Here is a 27,022-nt window from a genome sequence, read left to right as displayed (position 1 = left end):
GGAATGGCCCACATGCTTCAGGCAGACACATTTTCTGTTTTTCTAGCTATGTGTTCGGAAAGCTTGGCCAAGAAGCCCTTGGAATTCTTCTGGAATAGGTCCAAGGTTGCTCATATTTGGTGACACTGGTTTCTTATCTTCAAAAGAGGCTGCATTGATTTGTCATTAGCCCCATTGGTCTTTCTTAATCACCTCCCTGGGAATCTGGCTTTGAAATTCCCAATGACCAACCCATCCAGGAGGGGAGCTGGGCACACAAAGTCCCCAGCATTATTGTTCCAGGCTACTCCTCCCTACATTGTCTACCCACAGATGTGATTTCTGCTCCTGGCTCTACTGTTTACTGGTGGGATAATTTTGGGCAAATCTCTATTATTCTTTGGTGGCATGGTGTTTAATGGGAGGATATAGATAGTCTCCATCACTCTCTGGTGCCTTTGTAATCCAGGGCACTACTGGTGAGACAGCTGGTCGTGATAAGTGACCATGCTGGGTGAGGAAAGAAAAACTAACTGGTCCCTATTGAAATGGAACCTCCATTCATGACTCTTTAGCACTGTGTACCAATCCAAAAATCAAAGACAGGTGACTTTAGAAAGCTAGATACAATGGGGGATAAAGACTCTATGTCTTTCCTGATCCTTTCTGACCTGGACCCTGATTGAGGAAAAGAACCAAAATTAGGGAGAAAATAGGATGAGATGGGAATCATTTAGTTCCAACTCTTTGTTTTAAAGATGGGGAAACTGAGGCCAAGAGAAGGAAAGGGACTTGTTAAAGGTAACATAAGTTATATCCTCTGATTTCAAATCTCTTGCCAAATCTGTTCAACTCACAGGTTTAGATACTGTTAGATCAAATATTATTACTAATTAACATTATTAGGAATATCACAACAGGTCAGTATTCAACTGATGTTATTAGAAGCAATCAATTAAATCTTTTTCTTAGGCAAGCAATAGTTGCTTTTCCTTCTTTGTTACCTTCAGGTTTACACAAAGAAATGAGTCACATAATTGTTCTTTGGGCTGCCTTCAGGAGCAATTCTTGGACCTTTCTGAGTTTGGAATTCATTTCTCTTTGCATCTGGGGGGTGGGGGCTCAGTATGCAAATTAAGGAAATCTCTTAATTATTCAACCTAATGGCCTTTCCTTAATCCTCATCCTTCTTGACCTCGCCATAGTTTGTAATACTGTAGAGCATCCTGTTTCTTTAATACTTTTTTTTTCTCTCTAGGTTTTGTGACATTGTTCTCTCCTGGTTCTTGGTTTCCTTTGCTGGATCTTCATCGAGGTCATGATCACTAACTCTAAGTGTCCTAAAGGGCTCTCTGTCTTGGGGCCTCTTATTTTTCCCTCTACACTATTTTACTTGGTTATCTCATTACTTCCCATGGATTCAATTATCATTTCCATGCTGGATTCTCAAATCTATTTATCTGTCCCTACCCTCTATTCTCACATCCCCAATTGCCTACTGGACATCTTGAAATGGATGACTTGCAGCAAACTCAATCTGTCCTAAACTGAAGTTATTATCTTCATTCCCCTCCAAACTTCTACTCTCCCTGACTTCACTATTATTGTTGAGGATACTATCACCCTCCCAGTCACCAAGTCTTGTTTTGTTTTTATTAAAGCTTTTTATTTTCAAAACATCTGCATGAATAATTTTTCACCATTGACCCTAGCAAAACCTTGTGTTCCAAATTTTCCCCTCCTTCGGCCCACCCTCTCCCCTAGATGGCAAGTAATCCAATATATGTTAAACATGTTAAAATATGTTAAATCCAATATATGCATACATATTTATAGAATGATCTTGTTGTGCAAGAAATATCAGATCAAAATGGAAAAAATATGAGTAAGAAAAGAACATGCAAGCAAACCACAACAAAAAGAGGGAAAATGCTATGTTTTGATTCACACTTAGTTCCCACAGTCCTCTCTTTGGGTGCAGATGGCTCTGTTTATCACATGATCATTGGAACTGGCCTGAATTATCTCATTGTTGAAAAGAGCCACGTTCATCAGAATTAATCATCATATAATATTGCTGTTGCCATGTACAATGATCTCCTGGTCCTGCTCATTTCACTCAGTTCATGTAAGTCTCTCCAGGACTTCCTGAAGTCATCCTGCTGGTCATTTCTTATAAAACAATAATATCCCAGAACATTCATATACTATAACTTATTCAGCCATTTCCCAACTGATGGACATCTGCTCAGTTTCCAGTTTCTGGCCACTACAAACAGGGCTGCCACAAACATTTTTGCACATGTGGGTCCCTTTCCCTCCTTTAAGCTCTCTTTGGGATATAAGCCCAGTAGTAACACTGCTGGATCAAAGGGTATGCACAATTTGATAACTTGTTGAGCATAGTTCAAAATTGCACTCCAGAATGGCTAGATCTGTTCCCAGTCACCAAGTCTTGAAACCTTGGTGTGATTCTCAAGTCCTCATCACCTCTCAACCTCAGCATCCAATCCCTGACCAGGTCTTGTTGATTTTTTTATATTTATTCAATCTCTCATGTATGCCTCCTTTTCTGACACTGCCACCACTATTATCACTTCACACCTAGACTATTACAATAGTCTGCTTGCTACCAGTCTCTCCCCACTCTAGTCCATCCTCTACTTAACTGCCAAAGTCATCTTTCTAAAATGCAGATCTGACCATGTCTCCCTGCTTCCTATGAAATAAATGCAACTGGCTGAGTATCACCTTCAGAATCAAATATAAAATCTTCTTGTTGGTTTTCAAAACTCTTCATCATTTGAACCCCCCTTCCCTACCTTGCCGGTCTTTTCATACCTTACTCAGCACCCTCCTTCCCCACTGACCACATACTCTGCAAGTCAGCGACAATGTTCTTCTTGTTATTGCTCAAACAGCATTGTATCTCCAGAGGCTATACTTTTTCTCTTGCTGTTCCTCATGCCTGGAATTTCTCTTCCTCCTCATGTCTACCCCCTAGCTTCCATTAAGTTGTAGCAAAAATCCTTTCCCTACCTCTGGTCTTCCCTCTATTGATTATGATCAATTTATCCTATCTATAACTTATTTATACAAGGTTGATCACATGTTGTCTCCCTCATTTGAATCTTTGAGACCAAGAATGTTTTCTTCCTTTCTTTTTTATCCCCAGTGCTTAGCACAGTGCTTGAAAGGTAGTACTGGCGCTTAACAAATGGATATTGATCAGCTGTCTGAAGGCAAGATAGAGAAGGACTGTGGCCATTGTTGGGTCTGTTGGTTTATTGTAGAAAGGAAGGATTTGTAGCTTTAGAAATAGAAAAGACCTAAGTGGCCATCTAATCTAAGCCCCTCATTTTAGAGGAGGAAACTGCAGCCCAAAGTTACACAGGTAGTGTCCAAGGTAGGCTCTGAATTTCGGCTTGGAATTTTTTAATCCAGTCTTCAGCTGAGTAGAGACATTACATAGCTTGGTTCAACAGAGCATCAATGTCTCACAAGTGGAGGGATCTCTTAATTTAACTCTATTTTGGAATCTGTGATAATTCACCCACGGGGTGGGCTGATATACAAAGTAAATTAATTTCATTAATCCTTATCCATTAACTCCTCTGCTCCCCATCAATAGACTGAGGGCTCCCTCCTTATCTGCTCTTCACTCCATTCCATCCCTAAGAAATTTTTACTTTACCATTTCATCCCTTCATGCTATCATCCTCTATGTCTCTTCTTGTTCACATCGTTGTCTCTACTTTCTCACCTTTCATTCAGTTTTCAACTCTTTAATCTGACCACAGAATCTACCACTCAACTGAAACTGCCTTTCCCTAAATTACCAGTGTAGGCAATCCAATGAACTTCTCAATCCTCATCCTTCTTGCCATCTCCAAAAGCTTTGACACTCACTGTTGACTGTCCCTTCCTTGTGGATATTCTCTCCTTCCTAGGTTTTGGAAACATTGCTTTCTTCTGCTTATCCTCAAACCTTTGTGGCTTCTCCTTCTCATTTTGTCCAACCCCCTAATATTGGTGTACCCCAGGGCTTTGTCTTGGGTCTTTTTCTCAGCCTGTGATCTCATCAACTTTCTATTGTCATCATTAACTTCCACATTTTTGTGCATGGCAGCATAAGCCTTCTCAGGCTTCACCTTATTCTCCTAGCTATGACTGCTTTCCCCGATGTATCCCTGAAATGACTTTCTATTTATTGTGCATATATCATATACTTAATTATGTACGTGTTGCATCCTCCCTCCTCTAGGAGAACACATGCCTCAGTTTTCCTTTTTCATTTTGCATCCCCACTTCCTTGAATACAATAGACATTTTAAAAAATTCATGATACTTGAACTGAGTTAATGGCATAAATAAGACAGAAAGACATATTTTACTTTTACAAGTCATCTGCTCTAAAGAATTCTTAAATATCTGCAAATTCTCCAGCATACAAACAATTAGATGGCTATTTTTTTAAGTTTGTGTCACCAGACAACTCTATTTGGTAGCACATAGGTCACCATGACTTTGGGATTAGTTATTGGAATTGATGGTAATTTGGAAGGCCACCGAACCAATCCCAGGAGCTCTTTCGGCTCTTACACAAGTCACCTATTGCTCATCTCCAGAACTAATGAAGTTTTGTGCATCAAAGTCTGGAGTCCTGATTATTTCCCCCTCTGGAGATTCTTAGGATAGAATCATTGGCTGAGGGAGAATACTTACCTTTCATTGTATTTATATCCCCATGGTCTGGAAAAGCTTAATGGTAGCTCATCTGCTCCTCTGTCACTGAGTGTCAGGATCCCAACTGTCCCCATCTAATACAATCACTTACATAGGAGTTCAGATAGCGGGAAATGGGCATGTCAAGGCAGTGCAATATATAGACGAATGGTATGAACCTATTACCCAGTGTAATATCCATTAACCTCATGAGAGAAACAATCAATCTCATCTAATTTGAATTATCTTGAAAGAATAAAAGATGCAGAGAAAGTAATAAGTGATGTCAAATCAAGCCATGTAGGTATAAATATTAATTTTTCAAATGAATGGTGATTGTCTTCTCCCAATTAGTCTGCTTGGTACAAACACCGAACTGCAGAAAAATTCAAAAATTGTGTCCAAAGAGGAAAGGGAATGGGCATTTATAAAGTGACTTCAATAGCACTATGCTAAGTGCTTTACATTTTCCCATTTGATCCTTGCAACAACCCTGGGAGGTAGTGCACTTATTTTTCCCATTGTATCATTGAGGAAACTGAGACAGAGGTTAAGTGACTTCCTCAGGGTCACAGATAGTAAGTGGGTGAGGCTAGATTTGAACTAGTCTTCCTGACTCTAGGTCCGGTGCTCTAAACATGCATAGCTAGAGATAGTCTCTCAGATTGAAACTAGCTAACATGCACACTTAGCCTTAATGAGGTCCTTTTTTTCATGAAGTCAGCCTAAGTGAATTGTGTAGCTACACAAAGCTCATTCTATTTCCCCTTAAACAATCAGTCCTATACTATGCCCGTGGCTGTGTCAGTATTACTTCTTCCCCATAAGATCAGATCAACAACTAATTCATATTGAGCACATCCCTTCAACACAGAGGAGCCTTCAAAGTCAACAGGCCAGGCCGCCTGCTAGCAGTCAGGCCTGTTGCCACATCGGTGTTTGTGACAACTCCCTTGTGTTGAATCTTCCACTCCAATCTTGATCTAGGAGCAGCTGCTCCTTTGGCCTCTCCCTGGCTTTGGCTGGAGGCTATCTGCCCACTTCTCTAAGTGCACCAAAGCATGATTTATTAAAGAAGTTATGCAAAGTAATTAGGGCTATTATCAGGCATCATGAATAATCAGGACCAGGATTCAGAGTTTTATCTTAAAGAGAGGTCCAATAAAGGAGACCCAGGGTAGACAGAGTGCTTGCCAAGACCCATTTCTCAGGGATGTGGGCCTTTCTATGTTTGCCTAACACTATCACTGGTATTTCTCTTTGTTTTCTGGGCTTCTCATGCATCACATGAGACAAGGACTTTTGCGGTCCTTGCAGATAGCATCCGTTTTCTCAAGCCCCCAAATGGAATAGAATCAACAGTGGCAAGTGATAAAATGAGGTGAACAGTCTTCCTGCTAAGTCCCCGATCTTTGGAATCATCTGTTTCCAAATTCACTCCCAATTCTACTACTTCACTCATTGCATCATCTTGGGCAAGTCATTTCTACTGTCTGTAAGTCTTTTTCCTCACTGTAAAATGAAGGGGTTGAGCTGGAGGGTTCTCTTCAAAATATTGAGCAGTAGGTGGCAATGAGGCATACTAAATACTAGTTTTAGGCTGGATCAAAGATGTGAAATGCCTAGAAAGCCCAAGGCAGAGCCATAACTGTACATCCATCATAGAAACCTTTCTATCTTTTTGTGTTTTGTTCCGGGCTCTTTGAAGGATCACAGCCTTACCCTTTAAAGAGTCTGGCTCTACATTTGGGAACTGGTTTTTGTAGGGCTTTAAATTTACCAGTAAGGACCGTGTGTCCAAAGAAGTTCCTCACTGGCAAATGTGAAAAAATGTCATAACATAAACACTTGATGGACACATGCCTTTTGCTGCTTTGTTTAGGCTTCTGTCCTATATAGCTGGTTGCTTCTGGTACTATTTTTTTTAAAGCATTATTCCATTAGTGATGGTGAGTGAAATGTCTGGCTTTGCAAATTATTGCTGTCATTTAGTTTAATGTACTCTGGTTTTATATATTTATAAAAACCTTTTCCATTATTGATAATGATTAAATGCTTAGGCACCAAAGATCAATAATGCTTCTATTCACCTATTTACATTATTAAAAAATAATAAGCTGTACAGGGCATGTGCAATATGTGATTTACTCTGCAGATACTTAGGAAATAGATGCAAAAAAAAAGAAACCCAAAATGAATTCTATTCAATGTGCAACAAAGGAGAGAAATATGGGTTCAGAGTCGGGAGGGTTCAAATGTCAGCTCAAATGTGGGATCTGCGGCAAGTATCTAACGGGGCTTCAGTGCTCTTCCCAGAAAAATGGCAGGATATCTGAATTTCCCTCTAACTCTAAATCTGGGATCTTGTAGTGTTTACAAGGGGGAAGGAAAGCAGCCCGTGGTCAGTATGTGAAAAACTCCATTTGGAGCAACCGATCAAAGGACTTTGAACTCCAGGAGAACCACGAACCCCACTCAGACAACTGTTAATATGAGGAAAGTCCAGACCGTCTGACATGCAGTATGAGGATACTGAAAGAAACTCAATATTCTGGGTGATCGCTATGAATCAAGAATCGGGAAAACACATTCTGCCCCTTGGTACCTTGAATAGTATATGGATGTGGGTGGTATCTTTGGCATTCTGTGGCCAGGTGTGACAGCTAATGCTACAAGCATGGTGACAGTGCTTTGAGAAGTAAAAACGATATATAATTCTACACAATTAAAGGCAATTATTCTTATTTTTTAAATCTTCCACATTGTTATTTATACTATTCATACTATATAAATTGTTCTCCTAGTTTTACCCACTTTCCTTTTTAAACAGTATTTTATTTTCCAATACATGCAAAGATAGTTTTCAATATTCTTATACCTTACTCCCTCCTCCCTATCATCCTATATGCTGTGATCCAGTAATTCTTTTCTCCTTGCTATTCGCTGTATTGTCTCCTTTGAAAAACTTTGCATTCTAAATTTTTCTCCCTCTCTCCCCTCTCTCCTCAAGACAGCAAGCAATCTGATATAGCTTAAACATGTGCAAAAGTCAATTATTCTTTAAAAGTTGTCGTAAAAATAACCTCAAATAATTGTACCAAAATGCATTAAACTGATAACAATTTAGAGAAATTTACTTCTAAAATGCTTATATTTTCCAAGATATCATACTCCTACTATGGATTTAGCTTCACATATCTCTGATATGGTGACAATAAGCCATGTTTTCTAGAGAAAGGGTTATACTAAGAAAAGTCAATAAATGCTTATGTACCTGGCACTATGCTAAACACCGGGGATACAAAGAAAGGTAAAAAATCCCTCTCTCAAGGAACTCAAAGTAATAGAGGTAAGAAGTAAACAACTTTGTACAAACCATATCTATCTATCTACCTATCTACCTATCTATCTATCTATACTTATATATAGTTTATATATATTACTATATGGTAAATTGGCTATAATCTTAGAGGGAAGACACTAAGATTAACGATTGGAAAAGGCTTCTTGTAGAAGGTGGGACTTTAATTGAGACAATAATGAAGCTTGGGAGATCAGGAGGCAGTGATGAGGAGCAAGGCTTTCTAGTCATGGTGGACAGGCAGGGAAAGGCTTGGAATTGGGAGATGGATGTGTTGTACAATGAACAGCAAAGAGAAAGATTATACTGGATCACAGATTATAGGGTAGTAGAGAGGAAGGAGTAAGGTATAGGAAGGTAAGAGGAAGCCAGGTTATAAAGAGCGTGAAAAACCAATAAAAATGTTTTATATCTGATTCAGGAGGTGGAAGGAAACCACTGAAGTTTATTGAGTAGGAGGTCAGTTGATATAATTAGATCTGCATTTTAAGAATATCACTTTGTCAAGCTGAATAGAGAGTGAATTGAAGTGAGGAGAGACATGTAGCATGGAGATCTACCAGTGGGCCGTTGTAATAGTCCAGATGTGAGGCAAAGGGTTCCTTACCAGAGTGGTGGCAGTGTCAGACAAAGAAAGGGGATGTATATGAGAGATGTTTCCAAAGTAGAACTAACAGGACTTGGCAAGTGATTTGATATTGAAGATGGGGCTGAGAGAGAATGAGGAGTTAAGGATGACATCTAGGTTGGAAGCCTGGGAGTGGTACTCACAACATTGATAAGGAAGTTTGGGTGAGGGAAAGTTTGGGAGAATGAGCTCTGCATAGGTTGAGATTTATAGGTCTACAGGACATTCAGTTAAAGATATCTAATAGGCAGAAATGAGACTGGAGGCCAAGAGGGTTTAGAGTTAGACAAAAAGATTTTAGAATAATATGCCTACAAATGATAATTGAATACATGGGAACTGATGAGATCATCAAGTAAAAGCATATAGAGCAGGGATCAGCCAATTTTTCTGTAAAGGGTCAAAGGATATCAAAGGATATTAATATCAATTATATTGTTTAGGTATTATTTATTTTGATTGACAAAATTTAAAATATAATAATGATAATTGAAGGTCATTCTTTGTATTGCAGTACAATACTTCATTCTGGGGGGAATAACATTCCACTTATTTAGATTAAGTGTTCTCTAATCAAAATCGATCGCCAATGTTCATCTGTTAGTGTTGATCTGTTATCCAATTTTATATGTTTTAGCTTTAAAACTTTCTTGTAATACAGACACAGCCAAATATTGATATCAATCATGATTTTAATTGAATATATTCATACATATTAGATTAGGTATATTAGATCCTTCTCTTGATATTTGTGTTTTAGCATGAAGCTAAATGTAGAATTGTACATTGATGGCTTCCAATGGAAAGTGAGGTAGAAGCTCCTCAATTGGACCCTTAAATAGATTCTGAAATATTGACATTATTTTCACAATTGCATCAAGTCTGACTGGAACTGTAGTTTGAGCTCAGAAAATATATCCATTGCAAATACATGTGGGAATAGAAATCTAGCTTCTTGTTTTAACTTTTGATAGTATAGGAAGTGTATCGAGCAGCCTGACATTACTTCTGATCCAAACAATATTAATTGTCATTAAACTAACTTTATCCCAGTAAAATTTTTGCACATAAGTGGTTTTATCTTGTAATATTAAGCTACATTCATTAAGAAACATTAACAAGTCTGCAACAGAATCTAATTTCCAAAGCCATTTAGTATTTGACAATAGTGGGCAAGAGTAGTTTTCATTCAGAAATACTTTTGTCTTATCCTCTGAGCTCAAAAAAATTATATATTTTTTTCTTTCCCTGTTTTGATGTTATGAGTATGCACTGGTAAAAAATATCATGGTAGAGTGATGGACATGGCACTCAAAACACTGTCAAGTTATAAGTGTGTCACTGGGATTTATAGTGCACTGAGCAGCAGTGAGAAGCAATGAGACAGTCACATACAGTCTGTCACAACTATTCAACCCTGTTATTGAAGCAGCCATAGAGAAATCATAAATAAATGGACATGGTTGCATTCCAATAAAACTGTTTAAAATGTAAAAACCATTCTTAGTTTGAGGGCTTTACAAAAACAGGTGGCAGGCCAGACATGGGCTGTAGGCTGCGGTTGCTGACCCTACGTAGACAGGGAGAAGATAAGAGAAACCAGGACAGAGCCTTGGAGGACACCCACATCTAGTAGACAATATCTGGATGAAAATTCAGGTCTGTCTCCAGCCCATACACTGCACGAGACACAGAGTACCGACAGTTCGGATTTTTTCTAGTCCAATTGCTTTTTTTCCCCAAAGGCAATACTATCCTTAATTTCTATGGGGAAAAATCACCGGCATTTAAAATAATCAAAATGCTTGCAAAGGCTGAGATCACTATGTGAAAGAACTGACATGTACCCTGTAATACAGGTAACTTGCTGTACTTAACAAATGTATTAGAGAAGCCCAGTCAATCCAGACAGAAGATGTATGGAAGCCTCATTCCTGGCCTGTTCACTGAGACAGCTGCTAAGTTGGTGACACAAGCATGAAGCTCCTCCAGGGGTGTCTAGGTCTTTCTTTACTTTTCTAAGTTTATTGCTCCAAATATCATGATCTAGGTCATCCTGTACATTCTTTCTGTTCTCTAAGGGAGGATTCAAATGAGGAGAATGATTTCTATATAAAAACAAAAGATAGCAAACAAAATTTAAAAACCTCTGGGAAGGAAGTTAGATGATTTAAATTCACATATATTGATTTCTCCTTTTTTCCTTCTCCACCTGCCTCTTTCCTTTTCTGGAATTAAACTCGGGGAAAGCAGATGTTAATTAGTCAAAAAAATGTCTATCGTGTATTAACCAGTCCAAACACTGGTCAATGTCAAAACTTAATATTAGCCAGAGAAAGTGGGTTAAGGTTAAGTTTCAGAAAGAAAAACACAAACAAATGTGCAATAGCAATGAAATCCTGGCCATTAAAGACCAGCAGTTCTTAGCCTTTTAAGTGTGTGGGGTGACATTTCTGTAAATTCAGTAACGAGCAAATTCTCTTGGTTTGTTTTTCTTAAGATTACTCAGAGCTCCTGGCAAGGCTCTTCTAACTGGGGTGAATTGGAAATTACACGGAAAATCACCCTAACAAAAATCCAATGTCTACAGAAATTGCAGAGGTATCTCAATGAAAGAGACGTTATACACCCAGAAAGAGGACCGTGGGAACTGAATGTGGATCACAACATAGCATTTTCACTCTTTTTGTTGTTTGTTTGCACTTTGTTTTCTTTCTCATTTTTTCCCTTTTTCATCTGATTTTTCTTGTGCCACACAATAATTGTATAAATATGTAGACATATACTGGAGTTGGCATATCTTTAACATATTTAACATATATTAGATTACTTGCCATCTAGGAGAGGGTGCGGAGGAAAGAGAAGGAAAATTTTGGAAGACAGGGTTTTGGCTGTATAAGGATCGATGTTGAAAAATTATCCTTGCATTTGTTTTGAAAATAAAAAAAACTAATTAAAAAAGAAAGAGACATTAAATATGGGGAATATGGTAATATTATATGAGCTTTCAAAAAGCGATACTATGGACACTGGAAATAGTAAATATGAAATAGGGTGGGAGAGCATATGAAAGACAAGTTTCGCAATGGAACTCACAATTACCCAGAAGAAAGGGAGCACCTCATGAGATTGGGGCATATCCTGAAAGGGACTTAGAACCCTAAGAGTTAACTATAAGGAGGAGAAGTGGGATTGAGAGGGATAGTGGAGGTAGGAGAGACCACGAAGCATGGGGGAAGGGGAAGAAGACACCACGAGGCAGAATGCCATGGCAAGTTGAGCCAAAAGAAAGCAACAGCCATGGGAGAAACTATAAAGATATTTTAGAGTGAAAATTTAACCTCAGGAACATGACTGGGATTTCTGATAGGGTATGGTGAGATGAGACTGCTTGAGACCTCTACAGAGGTATGTCAACAGGGGTTTGACATAATTTGGATTTCAGACTGGATGACCTTCCCAGAGGGTGGGACCATGGAGCTGAAGTGATCTTTATCAGTGCCTTCTCCTTGCTTGCCTGAGGGATCAGTTCCAAACTAAAACTTTCTCTAAAATTAAAACAAAGTTTTTCTCTGTCCCTTCAGAATTTCATCATTGGGGCATTTTTCTTTTCTTTTCCATAGAACTACATTTTTGAAATGAAAAGAGAGAGTCAGTAAGAAAATAGATTTGGACCCCGTTTTCTCACATCTTTTACTTTTTGGGGGGAGGGTTGGAGAAATATGTCAAACATGTAAAGCAAGATCTAGTTGACTCATTCTTAAATGACTGTGGGCCTGTGTACAAGCCCTTTAGCTATAAGGAATATCCAATGCACCAGGAAAGGAGTTACACAGTGTTGGCTTCTGTGTTCTGCTTTTCTGAATGTGTTGCAATTTCCTTTGAAGTCAATTATATTAACCAGCCTAATGAACAAATTATTTTCATGAGATTATAACGGCAGCCATGCCTAGTTTAATTAGAAAAATATGCCATGGCTAAAGCTAGAGCAGAAAAAGTCACTGAGAAAATGAATGGGATCTCTCTTTTTCATGCTTCAAAGTAGCTTGGTAATGGCTGTTTTTTTTTCTTTACCAAATGGGCTGTACCTTGGTACAAATCATTAATAAAAATAAATGAAACCATCTGCATGTTATAAATAGATTTTGATTTGGAACAGAGGGATCAAATCACTGGTTCTATAATTTACTATCTGTGTGATCCCAGGAAAGGCAGATTTGTTTTTCTTTTCCAAGGACCTCAAGTGCATGGGGACAATGAAGGGGCTGGAGCAGGGGGCCTCAGAAATCCCTCTAGCTCTAGATCTAGGATTCCTCGAGGAAGAAACCAAATTCACTTAATAATGAGACAGAGAATCATTTCTTATTAAAGAAAATTGTCTGAGTTAAAAAATTAAGTTTTAAAACTCAGGTTTAAAACCAAAAAAAATGGAATATGATATAATCCACAGAATTTAGATCTGAAAAAAACCTGCTCTTCCTTGTTGTAGTTATTTACTAACGTATGGCTTTTGTTAATCTTACGTTTGCATGTGTAGTGCATGTGCGCACACACACACACACACACACACAATCTTGGGAGGAAGATTTTATCTGTGTATATGATGTGAATTCTGAAACCAGCTTGTTCTCTTCCCTTGTCAGGAAATGCTAAGGGAATATAGTTTTAAGGACTATCTTATACGACACTCACTTCTGATGGAAGTGGCTCTCTTCAACAATGAAAAGATTCAAGCCAGTTTCAATGATCTTTGGGTGGAGAGAGCCATTTGCACCCAGAGAGAGGACTGTGGGAATTGAGTATGGATCACAACATAGCATTTTCACTCTTTTTGTTGTTGTTTGCTTGTTTTTTTTTCTCATTTTTTTCCTTTTTGATCTGATTTTTCTTGTGCAGCAAAATAATTATATAATTGCACATAATGTGCCAAGACTTCCTTGAAAAGCATTTTAAAGATACCTTTGACGGGAAACCAGATTTTCCTAGACTGTCTTTGTTAGTATCTTCAAGGGAGTCTCAACATCTCAGTATACATCCTTGCTCCTACCTTTATTTCCTCTCCTCCCCTGAGAAAGTCCCAAGGTTATATTTCCTCTTTAAAAGATGGGCTTATGATGAAGATTTTTGCTGAATCTTTTTCAGGATCAAGGTACTCTCCACCTCATAGTATTTTTCTGTCTAATGGCTTCTTCCTCCCAGTTAACTGTAAGTTCCACTAGGGAACTTGCCTTCCCCTTGCTAATTCACATAATAAATAGCAAAATTTTGTAATCTATGATGGATATCTTGTCAGGGTTGTTCCATGTTGTGAACTGAATCTCTATTATGCTATTTTCACATGATATTCTTTTTATTTCAATTTATTGCTCTCCCAAAACTATTTATATCTACCACTATTTCTATTTTCTATTTATTACTCCTATTGCATATTTTACTTTATCTATATATATATATACATATATATATATATATATATGCATATATATATATATATATACAATATATGTAGAAAAATATAGAGAGATACTGTAGCATGTAGTAGGTAAGTTTATGTCGTTTCTCTCTTGTATGTAGCTTTTATTAATGTTCAGAAATGAGTTTTCAATTTTCTCTTGTGTTAAGGTCAAAGGTGTTAGTATACATTAACTAAACGGATTATTATTAGAAGAGGAAAAAACGATGAACTGAAATGAGACACCTTAGACGCAAAGTCTACTTTATGCTGCCCTCCGTCTCTGTGACTTAAGCAAGTCACTGAATCTTTCTGGGCCTCCTATACAGTAAAGGTGTTGAACTGAATGACCTCTACAATCCCTTCCAATGCTAACTCTATGATTTTGTAAAAATCATAAACTTTCAGAACATCTCTTCTCTCCGGCTAACTCAGATTTATCCAAACCATGGTCTTCCTAGCTACCAGAATATTATTCATAAGACACAGATCTGACTATACCACTTCCCTCCTTAATAATCTTCAGTAACTCCCTATTACCTTCAGGATAAAAAGCAGATTTCTCAGCCTGCCATTTAAAACCTTCCACCATCTGACTCCCATTTACCTTTGCAGATTTGCCTTACAGCACTTAACATTTTAGCCAAAGTAGCTTATTAGTTATTCACTGAAATCAGTATCCCACCTCTAGTCATTGTGTCTTTGCAAAGGTTATTCTACATGCTTGTATACTTCTTCCTCACCTCTACCTAGTAGAATCCCCAGCTTGTTTCAAGGTTCAGTTCAAATGCTAATTCCTATGTGGAACCTTCTCTCAATTGTTAATGCTCACTTCTTTCTCATATTGTAGTATATTTATTTATCTGTTTAAGAATTAATGCTTTTGGACAGTAGGGGCTGGTTTTCCCTTTGTTTCAGCACTCCCAGTATTTAGTTCGGCATCTGGCAGAGTAGGTGCTAAAGAGATGTTTGAGTTGAATTAAATTATCATCATAACTGTGTAAGGAAACATGACCTGCTCCCCCCTTCATTGAGCTTAAACACATACCTGCTGTCAAATGAGACTTCTCCAGGAATGACATGAGTGCTGTCTTTCCCAATAAGGAATTTGATTCGGTCATAGAAGAGTCGCGGAGGATGCTGGGAGAGCAAGGGCTGGCTTTGCTGAATAAGGTCCAGGGGGTCTGGAGAGCCCTGGCAGAGAGGGGTGATGTAGCAGTTGCTTTGCTGGCAGCAGTCAGGGTCCACGCAGTCTGTCAAACCATCTGAAAAATGAATGGAAGAAAAAGAAGCCATTTTAGAAGATTGATATTCTATTGCAGAGAAACTTTGGGAATGCCATTCAAAATGGCCACCGTGGAAATGGAAACATTTATCTGTTTTTCAGAACTTCTATCAACTTAAAACAAAACAAAACAAGTACTCTTACTTTTGAGGAAGTCTAAGTACATCATGCAGAGGTTTCTCCCTCATGTGAATTCCTTCAGCACAAACTGACTGTACCAGACCATGTACCAGAGGCAATGCAGAATGGTGGCCAGTGTTTAGGATTAGAAAGCTAAAGATATAGCTTCAGGTTAAAGTGCTGCTTGTTCCTGAGGCTGTCCAAACTGGGGGGGAATGTTTTTCCACTGGCTGAAAAAATGGGGGTGACTATCTCTCAGGGCTCTTCCATTTTCTAATGTCATGTAGATGATGTTTTGTTGCTTATAATATCCATTCCCTGATTGCAACACTGTATGCCCAGTCCCCATGCTGGACCCTCCAAAGAAACAGAGAGGAAAAAACTAAAAACAAAAACACTGTCCAGAGACCTCAAGGAGCTTGCCATTGAGCTTTCTAATGCATGTGTGTCTTGTGGTTTTTTTGGTTATATTGCCTTTACTTCCTAGGATCACAGATGGAGTTAGAAGGGACCTGAGAGCAAAACCAGTACGACTCCCTAAATTTCCAAGATGAACTGAGGCCCATGGAGATAAGGTGACAATTAGCTACAAGTGGCAGAGCCTGTTTTCAAACTCGGGTCCTCTGACACCAAATCCAATATGCTTTCTTATTGTACTGGGCTGCTTTTCTATGTGAGTAGACTAGATGATGTTGGTATAAATTTCATCGACAGAAACTGGGAATCTATGTACTTGTCTGTCTTTCTATCTATCAGCTATTTTCCACAAAATTATATCCTTAAAGTATGACAAAATAGTTGTTATTTTCTCTTAGATACGGTATTCTGTATTAAGGCAAGGGGACATCTGTCCATTTTTTCCTCCCCTCATCTGACTCCTAAAGGGAAAAACTGTGATGAAATCTGGATAAGGAGCAAAATTCCAGCTCCTCTATTGATTAGCTCTATGACATGGGTCTCTTGGGTACAGATGCCCCCTCCATAACATGTAAGCAGTAATAAAATAACCTCTGAAGACCATTCCCATCAAAGTGATGTGGTCTTTGAAACCAGCTCATTCTCTTTCCTTATCAGGAAATGCTAAAAGGAGTCCATCTTGCTCTTATCAACCATAAGCAAGTACACAGACGGGTACGAAAAGGAGGCTAGTTCTCCCAGATTGTTCTGTTGGTATAGAATGGTGAGGCTCTACCATCCTTTCTCTGACAGAGAAAGCAAATCTCTCCTTCTGATGTCCCCAGTGCTGAGCAAATCTTTCTCCTCAACCTTTTTATCTGGTCTGTCTTCTATACGTCAACACTAATCTTGAAAAAAAATAGCATAGGGGGCAGCTAGGTGGTGCAGTGGATAGAGCACCAGCCCTGAAGTCAGAAGGACCTGAGTTCAAATCTGACCCCAGACGCTTAACATTTCCTAGCTGTGTGACCCTGGGCAAATCGCTTAACCCCAATTGCCTCAGCTAAAAAAAGAGTAGCATATATCCAATGTTTCAATTTTTCATCACTCTTGGTATTTGTTGTTCCTTTATCCCTTGACATTGACTTCTGCCCTCATCAGTTTACTGAAACAACTCTCTAAAACGTGCCAGAAACATCTTTCTGCATCATTAAATAAAAAAATCTTTCCTTGGTTCGCATCCTCCTTAATCTCTCTCTAGCATTTCACCTCAGTGACCATCCCCTTCTTCTCAATAGCCTCTTTTCCCTTGGTTTTTGGAAATACCCAAATCTCCTCATTTTCTCCTTCCCTAATATTATACCTTCTCTGGGACTTCCTGACCCCCAACATCTTAAGATGTGTTCCCCAAAGTTCTGTTCTCAGCGTTCATCTTACCATAGCCCTCTTTGCCTTAAGAAGCAATCTCATTCATTCCTTGGCTCCCGCAGGAAATCTCCTAAACCTGACTTTCCCTTCACTCCCCTCAAGCTCTAGTCTTATATCTCCAGGTGCCCAGTGCTTCTGGGCACCTACAAATGAAATTCCACATGTCCCCAAATGATTTTCTTTTCCCTCAAGACCATTCTTCCTTCTGACTTCCCTGTTAGCTGTCTGTGACACCAGATCTTATCCAAGTTAGAAATCTTGGGATTTTTCTTTGACAATTCCCTTTCCTTCACCTTTTACCAAATTACATTGATTTCACCATTGCAAAGTATTTTGTAACCGTCTCCTTTCTGTTCCCATCATCACTATCGGAGTAAAGATCCTAATGATCACTTTCGAATATCTACCAAACAAAGCACCCAATTCTCATCTAGCATTCAAAATGACTGAAAAATTGAGAAAACTACACGCCAGTCAGTGAGGACTGAGTGTGGGCATTATACTAATAATGCTCAAGTAGTGATTATGGCTCCACCTGCATGAAGCCCAAGAGAAATAAGGGAAGGCTTGAAGGAGATGGTACATCATATCTCTTTTTATTCCCTTTTGCTTCAGTTTCTGTGAGGATTTACATCCATCATCCCCTGCCCAGCAAACAAGAAATAAGAAGAGCCATTCAGAAGGTTCTTAAGGGACAAATTTAGTAACCCTAATCTGGGTGTTTCCCTAGTGTGGGTACAGGGCTAAGTATTCTAATTACCATTTCTCCCTGCTCCCCACCTCCCAAAAGACATGGATCAGTGGCACTGCTATGGGTTTCATGCCTCTCTATCTGTTTCCTGCTGCTTAGCTGTAGGGAGAGACATCACAGCTGGGGGCTCTGAGAGCGAGGATCACTAGGAAAGGAGGTGTTTGTATAAGCAGCCCTAAGGCCCCCAGGAAATACTTTTCCCCACATGGAGTCCTTTAAAATTCCCTATACCACAGATACAACTTTGATTTAAAATGCAGTTTGCTTCTTTACTGCTTTTTCTGTTTGCTCAATGTATTTTTATTCTGACTTTTCTCTCTTTCTGTCTCTCCATCTCTTGTCACTCACTCTCTCCCCTCACTTCCTAATACAGTTCCCCCACAGATAACTTTTAAATCCAGATTAGTTACAATAAAAATTTTGTTTCTTTCATTCCCCTTATCCCAACTGAAAAATATTAACAGATTTTCTATAAGATTTTAGACTTCTCCCCATATTTCCAAAGCTCGATGACCCATCTCATTAGCTTACTCTCTTTGCTTTTCCAATGGAATATGTGGCTGCAAGAAAAAGCAAGCAAAATGAGGGGGCTTTGAAAAGACAACTCATGTCTGGAGCAAAGCACACAACAATGAAAAAAATTTTTTTAAAAAGGTCAGTCACTTCTTCATACATTTCATTCATAATAAGGAAATTGGGAATAATCAAACTGGGTTCACACATGTTTCAACCTGCCAGGCATTCAACTTGGTTTTTTTGAAGAAAGAAAAGAACACTAAAATAAATAAAAAATGAAAGTGAGTTAAGACAAAGGATCCCGAAATGAGTCACATGAAGAATCATTTAAAATGAAGATACCAATTCTCTTTGTGTTACAGGCCATTGTAAATTCTAAACTAATGTTTCTTATTTAATAATTGCCTATTATATGGGGTTGACCCTCTGTTTGCTGAGAAGACAGCAAGGCTTCTGTCAAATTTTGAAAGGCTATAGGCAGGGAAAGTAATAATGATACACAACCTCCAAATTGTAATTCGAATATGAGCCCAGTATGTGGCAAAGATCTACTTAGCAATTATCACATTGGATAACACCCAATGCAGCCTATCTAGACTGTTACAGAGAGGTGCAAATGAAATTCACATTGGGTGTGGGTGGTTTTTTTGTTATTAACAGTTTGTTTGTTGATTTGAATTAGAAACTGTGGCACTCTAGTGACAGTCTGGCTCTGTGTAGCAGGTATGGACATATCAAATGTTAGTATGTCCTACTTTTGTTGCTTGTTCCCTTTACAAGATGGAAACACACACAGAGAGAATAGCTATGGCAAAGAAGAGAAAGGCTGGGTAGCCTTGGTAATGGGTCTGATTTTGCTATTTTATTGGAATGGAGACAAGTCAAAGGATGGGCTGATGAGGCTAAAATCATGATTCAAGAGACAAATCAAGTAAAATTTCACATCAATGAAGTTATTAGTGGCCTTTCACACACATGCCCCTGATTCAAGAGGGGATCTAGTCAAAGGAAAATGGAGAATGATGTAGACTTACTCTTTTACCCAGTTAGGAAGAAAGCCATCTTGCTAGTATAAGACATAACCAATTCCCAGACTATCCTGTTTGTATAGAATGACTGTGAGGATAGAACTTATTTTTTCTCCTGAAGCAGTTGGGATTAAGTGACTTGCCCAGGGTCACACAGCTAGGAAGTATTAAGTGTCTGAGACCCGATTTGAACTCAAGTCCTCCTGACTTCAGGGCTGGTGCTCTATCCACTGCATCATCTAGCTGCTTGGAGGAAGGAATTATCAACCTCCAGTGCCTATCCCTTAACCTCTAGAAATCTTCAAACCACCTTTGAAATATTGATGGGTCTTTTAGATGGGTCTAGGATCAGACCTGCTATTCTATCTGTACCTCTTCGATTCCTCCCTCTGAGCTTCCTGGTACTTCCCTCCTTCCCCTGAGAAACCCCCAAGGCTGTATTTTCCCTAAAAAGATATGCCTATCATGAAGATGTTTGTTAAATCCTCTTCAGTACTAGGCCCACTATGAGGTTCTTATTCTCTCTCTCTCTTGTTCTCCCACTCCCTCTTCCCTTCTGTTTCCTTTTCCCCTCTCCCTTCCTTACCTTCTCCTCTCCCTTTTCTTTCCCTTCTCTTCCTCTTTCCCCCTCCTTCTCTTTCCCTTCTCCTCTTCCCTTTCCTCCCCTCTCCCCTCCACCCCCATAGTGACTTCCTTTTAATAGCATCTTTCTCCTTTCCATATAACTAACTATGGTTAGCCTGCTAAAACTCCTCTATGGAGTTTACCTGCCAGTCAATGGCATAACCAGGCCTTATGGCATATCCATTTAATGGATTCTTCCACATTTCTTGATAGTGAGAACCCTATCGCTCTTCCGACTTCCATATTTGCCACTCCTGGTGCCTACTTTACCTCTTATTTTGTCTGTAACTACTTCTCTTAAATAAGCCTACCTTTTGACAAAGAAAATGGCCATTGTGAATCTGTCATGTTTATTTCAAACTAGGAATTGCTTCTCTGAGCTTGTCAGAGAAGTCAGTGCCAATATAGCTCCATTCTGGATCATATAACTCAAAAGTATGTGTTCTTTTGGTAGTGGCAACAATATTGGCACCATTATGCAAAATGGACAGCACATGGTTGGATAACATTGAGCTAGGGATGTGTCTCTAAGACCTCAATATCACCATCTAGCCAATGGGGAACCTATTACAAATTTGTTTGTTATAATATCACCATGTGCAGGGCGGAATGTATGTTTCAATGAAGCGAGTCCAAATTTCATACACAATAATCTGGCAATGCAAGCAATTCATGTAGAAACAACTTCTATCAGGAGCAAGATGTGGCAGAAGGTTCTAAGAGATCACAACAAAGGGATACACAGTTAAAATACAAAGGCTACCTCCTCTTACCCAATGAATGGTGGCCAGTGGTATTGGAAACAAGCCAAAGGAGACAGTTATGGGTGAAAAGCAGGGTGATGGCCAAGTTCATGCCTACTGTATACCATTCCTTGGGAAGGCAAGGGAAAGACCAACAAGCTGTGAATATTTCTGGGTAAGGGAGGTGGAGGCAGAAGATGAAAGCCAGCAGTTACCCATCATTATCTATGTAGCAGTGACTACAGTCAAGGGGATTATTGAGGCCAGAGGCCTGGAACAGCAGCTTAACAAGCTCTGACCTTATGTACTGGCTAAAAGATAAGGCATCCATGCAGCACGCTCAGCTCATTCAAATTTGTTCATTCTGTGGCACACATGCTGCATACAGGTGAGATCTGTAGCAGGAAAAGCTTATTGGATCCAGAGTGGACTAGTAGTTTTCATTAGTGTCACAGCAAAAACTTATTCATTTCAACACTAGAGATTCAGAATTTATTATAATAATAGCTTCCAAACCGGGAAGGAAACATGGCATTCATGCGAAATGGTTTTCTAAGCAAATTAATAGTCTTCAATAAAATTGTAGGATTGTTCCAACTGCTTTCAAACATTTGGAAAACATGTAGATTAATTATAAATCACCCACAACTGTTCACTAAAATAATACCTTTAACAGACAACATAGTTAACTTAGTTCTAGTTTTCTTATGTACTTGATTATTTAATTAATTTTCTTATTTAATTTAATTATTTAATTGATTATATACTTTATTATTTAATAAAACTGTCTTTCAACTCTATGTCATAACAGAATACTCCCCTGCCTGGTGCTCTTTCCTTCATCTCATGCCATAGTAAATCTGAATTAGGGAGATCTGACTGCTTTAATTGGAAGGGCACAGATCAGGTGAACCCAGAATTTCCACAACTCAGTCTACTAACTTTATAACACTCCTGACGTTTTCTAGGCTCAAATCGATCGATTTTGCTTTTTTTCTATTATAGATTATATATTCTAACAATCTTGTTGCTAAAAATACTTCTAAATTTGCCTGGAAATTAACAAGCAACTGATACATTAAAAAGGTTTAGTGAATTAATAATTTATTATTATTATTCTTAATGAATTAATAAATAAATTAATAGGCTCTTCATTGATATCACACCTTTATTATCCACTTTAACCTAAATTAGATTTCAAACATTACCTCATTAATTTTCTTCACTCTATGATATACTAATAGCAAGTAGTACTAGCTTCATTTGACATACAAATAGTGTGAAGACAGGGACCACAAATTTTGTACAAGGGTGGAGGGTGAGAAACCTAGTTATGGAATTGAGATTAAAAATTCATTTTACTTTTTTAGAGCTATTTTTAAAATGATGATACATTGTAAAATAGGGTGGCTGGAAATGAGACACATGCTTAATGGAGAGATGAAAGACAGAGAAAAGGAATTAAGAGTGAATCTTCAATGAGATTTGAGAAGTAAACAGAGTTACAATTCTTGGCTTTCAGTATGGTAAGTTCCTTGCCATTCACTGCTATTTCTAGTTCCCTCAACTTACTATATCCTAAAGTATTCTGTGGAATAAACACAACATGAACTGCGATCCTCATAATTCACTCATGTGACTAATTTCTAGAGTTTGACCTTAAGGAAACACGAGTGTATTATAGGTTTGCAAATGGCCACTTGCCCTTAGTGAGTAATGATTTATGTCAGGCTAATTATGAAAAATGATTCCTCTAACTTAATTCTCTCTGTGTTTATCTTTTTGTTATAACCTTGGAAAAACCCAGTTCTAGGCCTTATTCTCTCATATCTGTATGACCTTGGCAAAGTGCATTTTCCACTCTGAGACTCAATTTTTTCCTTAGTAATATGAAGACTTTGGACTAGCTGACCTTTACAGCCTTTTCCAACTTTGACATTCGAAGATTCCATTATTTTTGCAAATGAATATGAATACCAATTACTCAAGGACTCTATGGAGTTTGGGAACCTGAAAGATGTTTAATAAAGGAAAGAAGGAAATATAAAAGCAGAAGAAAAAAGAAGCTTTCTTCATAAACCATAGCTTACTCTGAGAATACTATTCTCTATTGCTTCTGTGTAATTCGTAATGTCTGTATTTTGGTAGAGCTGTAATGTCATCAATGTGGAGGTGCTCTCCAACAGGATCACACCCCAAGCACAGCTCTTCATTTTGTATGACTCTTTCTTCTCCCATAAATCTTTTATGTGGGTGCACCTAGCATGCTGGCTGCCTTCCTTTAGATGTCTCTATGTTGAATGGCTACAAATGGAGGCAGTGGATTGTCAATCAGGTATTGTCTCTTTTACTACTTAATTGGCCCATCTACTTTTCTCTGATGACTATATATATATATATATATATATATATTGTGTGTGTGTGTGTGTGTGTATATGTGTATATATATATATGTATATGTATGTATGTATATATGTATATGTATGTATATATGTATATGTATGTATATGTATGTGTGTATGTATATATTATATATATATATTTGTTTCTCCTGTGCAATCCTTCCTTAGTAATGGGTTACAGTGTTCATGTCCACCACACATCTCTCCAACATTCTTTGTGTGATCCTTCACTTAAATTCTTTAGTTAGGATGGTTTCCTATGATTCCTAGGTACACACCAGTACCAAAAAAGTATTAAAAAGATGGGAATCTATTAAGTGAGAAACTTGAGGTCATTAAAGGCACTGCCAAATGTCTCAGAAGTAATCCAAACTGCTCTTGTCCTCTTTAATTCTGGGCTCCACACAGTATCTATCCAAGAAATAACAATGAGGGACCTGTGGGATGTCCAAACAACTACATAACATAGTCTGAGTGAACATTCTTTATCCACTAGGTTTTTCTTCAGTGAATAGGCAGGTTAAACTCCTGAATGATTATGAATCTTAACTAGGAAGTTTTGTAATGTTTCTGGACTTGATACCATCAGCAAAATGATGTTTACAAACTGATTAGATCACTCTGTAGAGCAATTTGGAACTATGCCCAGAGGGCTATAAAACCATGCATACATTTTGATGGAGAAATGCCACTATTAGAAATACCTACATGTATAAAAATATTTGTAGCTGTTTTGGGGGGACAAAGGATTGGAAATTGAGGGCATTCCCATTACGAGGGGAATAGCTGAAAAAAAAAACTGTTGTATGTAATTATGATGGAATGCTATCATGCTATAAGAAATGATGAGCCAGATGCTCTCAGAAAAACCTGGAAAGACTTTCATGAGCTGATGCAAAGTGAAAGCAATATTGTAAGATGGTCATCTGTGAATGCGAATGTGCTTATTCTCAGCAGTACAACGACCTAAGACAACTCTGAAAGACTTAAAATGAAAATACTATCCATACTCACAGAAACAGGGGGTCTGAATATAGATTGAAGCATACTTTATTTTTAAAATTTTCTTTTCTTTTTTATTATTATAGCTTTTTATTTACAAGATATATGTAGAGTTGCAAATCCTTTTGTTCCAACTTTTTCCCTCCTTCCCCCCACTCCTTCCCTCAGATGGCAGGTTGACCAATACATGTTAAATGTAAAACTTTATTTTCTTGACGGTTTTTTGTCTGTATTTTATTTGTCTGTTTTTATTTTGTAACATGACTATTATGGAAATTTTTGCATGACTACGCATATACAACCTATACTGAACTATTTGCATTCTCAATAGGGGGCGGAGTAGGAAGGGAGAAAGTGAAAGAATCTGGAACTCAAAGTTTTAAAAATGAATGTTTAAAAACTGTTTTTTACATGTAGGTGGCGAAAATAAAACACTAAATAAATAAAATTTTTAAACATTTCATTCACAAATAGGGCCTTTGGAAGATCTAACAATGTATTTGGAATTTCTTTTCCACTAGGATCCTCTGCTAGACATTCTCCGTGGTACTGCCGGTGAGCAAAGATGATTTATGCTCAGCTTGATACTGACAACAAGGGTCATCAAAGTTGGTGGCAATGTTCCTAAAATGCCTGAGGCCACTTTCTTGCCCTATCAATTAAACCAAATTGAAATGAGATAGAATATGTACTCATCCCTAGACAAGTTCAACTAACTTCATTTGTGAAGATCCTACTTTGAGGATTAGATGCCCCAGGAAACAAAGTATTGTAGTATTAAATCTGTTAGATGGAACTGTCTTCTTAAGACTTACCTCTTTTGTCTGAAAAGAGAGAAAGTCCCTGGAACTTGGGTTTATGGAGTTAGTTGCTGTTTGTCCTTAGTTCTGGAAGAGTATTATGACATTGCAAAGATGATGTCATGATTTGCAAGTTAACTGGATTTAAGTGATACAGGGCTGTGCAAAATCACAAATCTCACTCTGTCCTCTGGAGCCATTTGGGCTTCAGTGACAACAATATAGATCAGAATGAATAGAGTTGGCCCCAGATATCATTGGAGAACTAGGTTTCAGTTAAAAGAAGTCTAATATTTGGCGCTGAAGGACAAGTAGCACTGACCAGATAAGAAGATAAGATTTGCAGAACAACTTGATTACAGACTAAATATCTAATTTATGAGAATATTGATTCATTACAGAACACTTCCTGAGCATTCTAGTAACTGTGACCACACCATGTACATTTAAAGAAAAATCAGAAAAACAAAAATTACTTGTGGAGTAGTACACTAAGAACTTCTTAGAAAACTGGGAAGCAGTTCAGCAGAAACTAGAATTAGATAAACAGTTTACATGATACCCGAGTGAGCTAAAAAGAACTTTTTCTGTTTTGTTAATGGAGAATTCTTAACTAAATAAAGGAAGATGGCAATCACAAAAGACAGAAAGGATAACTTTGATGACATGAAATTAACAAGTTTTTGTAAAACCATTGCAACCAGGACAAGTAAAGAAGTTGTTGACTGGGGAAAAAAGTCGTGGCACCCAATAGCTCTGATAATGGTCTGATACCCAAGAAACTAAAACAAACAGTTAAGATCAAGAGCTATTCCCCAAGAGAGAAATTGCTCAAAGAGATGAATAAATAGTAAGAATTCAAAATACCATCAATCATATGAACAATAACTTTGAATTATTAATAATAACAGATATGCTGCAGATACAAAAACAAATTCTGAGGTTTTATTTCACACCTAACTGGCAAATATGATAAAAAGATAGAAATGGCATCGGAAGGGCTGCCAGAAGACAGTTACGCTAATATATTGGTGGTATAGCTGGAACAATGGTTAAACCATTCTGTAAAGCAATTTGGCATTGTCCAAATGGCATGGTCCAAGATAGACTCCAAGTCATAACTCCTTGACTTGGAGATTACACTGCCAGGTAAATATCTCCAAGAAAATCAAAGACAGAATGCAAAGTCCTATGTGAACCAAAATATTTATAACAACATTTTGTTTTTGTGGGAGCAAAGAACTAGAAACAAAGTTCATTGATTGGGGAATAGCCAAACAAATTGTGGGACATAAATGTATCATTAAAAAAAACAACAATGAATACGAAGCATTCAGGAAAATATGGGAAGAAATAAGAACCGATGAAGGAAGTAAGCAGAACTAGAAGAAGAATATATGAAATGGCTACAATCTTTTTTTTTTCTTTACAAAGGATGACTCTGGGTAGTAGAAGGAGTGACTCAGGAATGAAAGTAATGTAAAAATCAGAGAAAGGGACTGGCCCTATGATTTTATGGTTTGGGGAACTCCTAGATGAGAAACTCCCTCAAAAATAAAAAGATATCAATAAAAATCTGAATTATAAAAACCATAAAATATCTGATTAATCAAGATCTGATTTTATACAGTTTTGCAGAAGCATGGTGCCTTTTGAACAAACTAATAATTTTTTTTGTTTTAAATAAGATTTTATTGGTCTTGATTTTTATGTTGATATAGTCCATGTCCCCTCCCTTCCAGGATCCTTTTCTCCTTCTATTCTCAGAGAACCACCTCAGAG

The 27,022-nt window shown here is 37.9% G+C and overlaps 1 protein-coding gene across 1 annotated transcript in view; it reads right to left on the bottom strand.

Annotated features, from left to right (window-relative positions):
- The window catches only part of TENM1 (teneurin transmembrane protein 1), an 828,896-nt gene that overhangs the window by 136,702 nt on the left and 665,172 nt on the right, over nt 1–27,022 (bottom strand). The window contains exon 15 of the mRNA XM_051969260.1: nt 15,194–15,410. Within this exon, the coding sequence (XP_051825220.1) occupies nt 15,194–15,410 (217 nt within the window). The remainder of the gene's footprint in view (nt 1–15,193; nt 15,411–27,022) is intronic.

This window comes from Antechinus flavipes, chromosome X, assembly GCF_016432865.1.
Source record: "Antechinus flavipes isolate AdamAnt ecotype Samford, QLD, Australia chromosome X, AdamAnt_v2, whole genome shotgun sequence".
Taxonomy (NCBI): Eukaryota; Metazoa; Chordata; class Mammalia; order Dasyuromorphia; family Dasyuridae; genus Antechinus; species Antechinus flavipes.
Note: the sequence above shows the minus strand (reverse complement) of the source record. Positions and strands in the feature narration are given on the sequence as shown.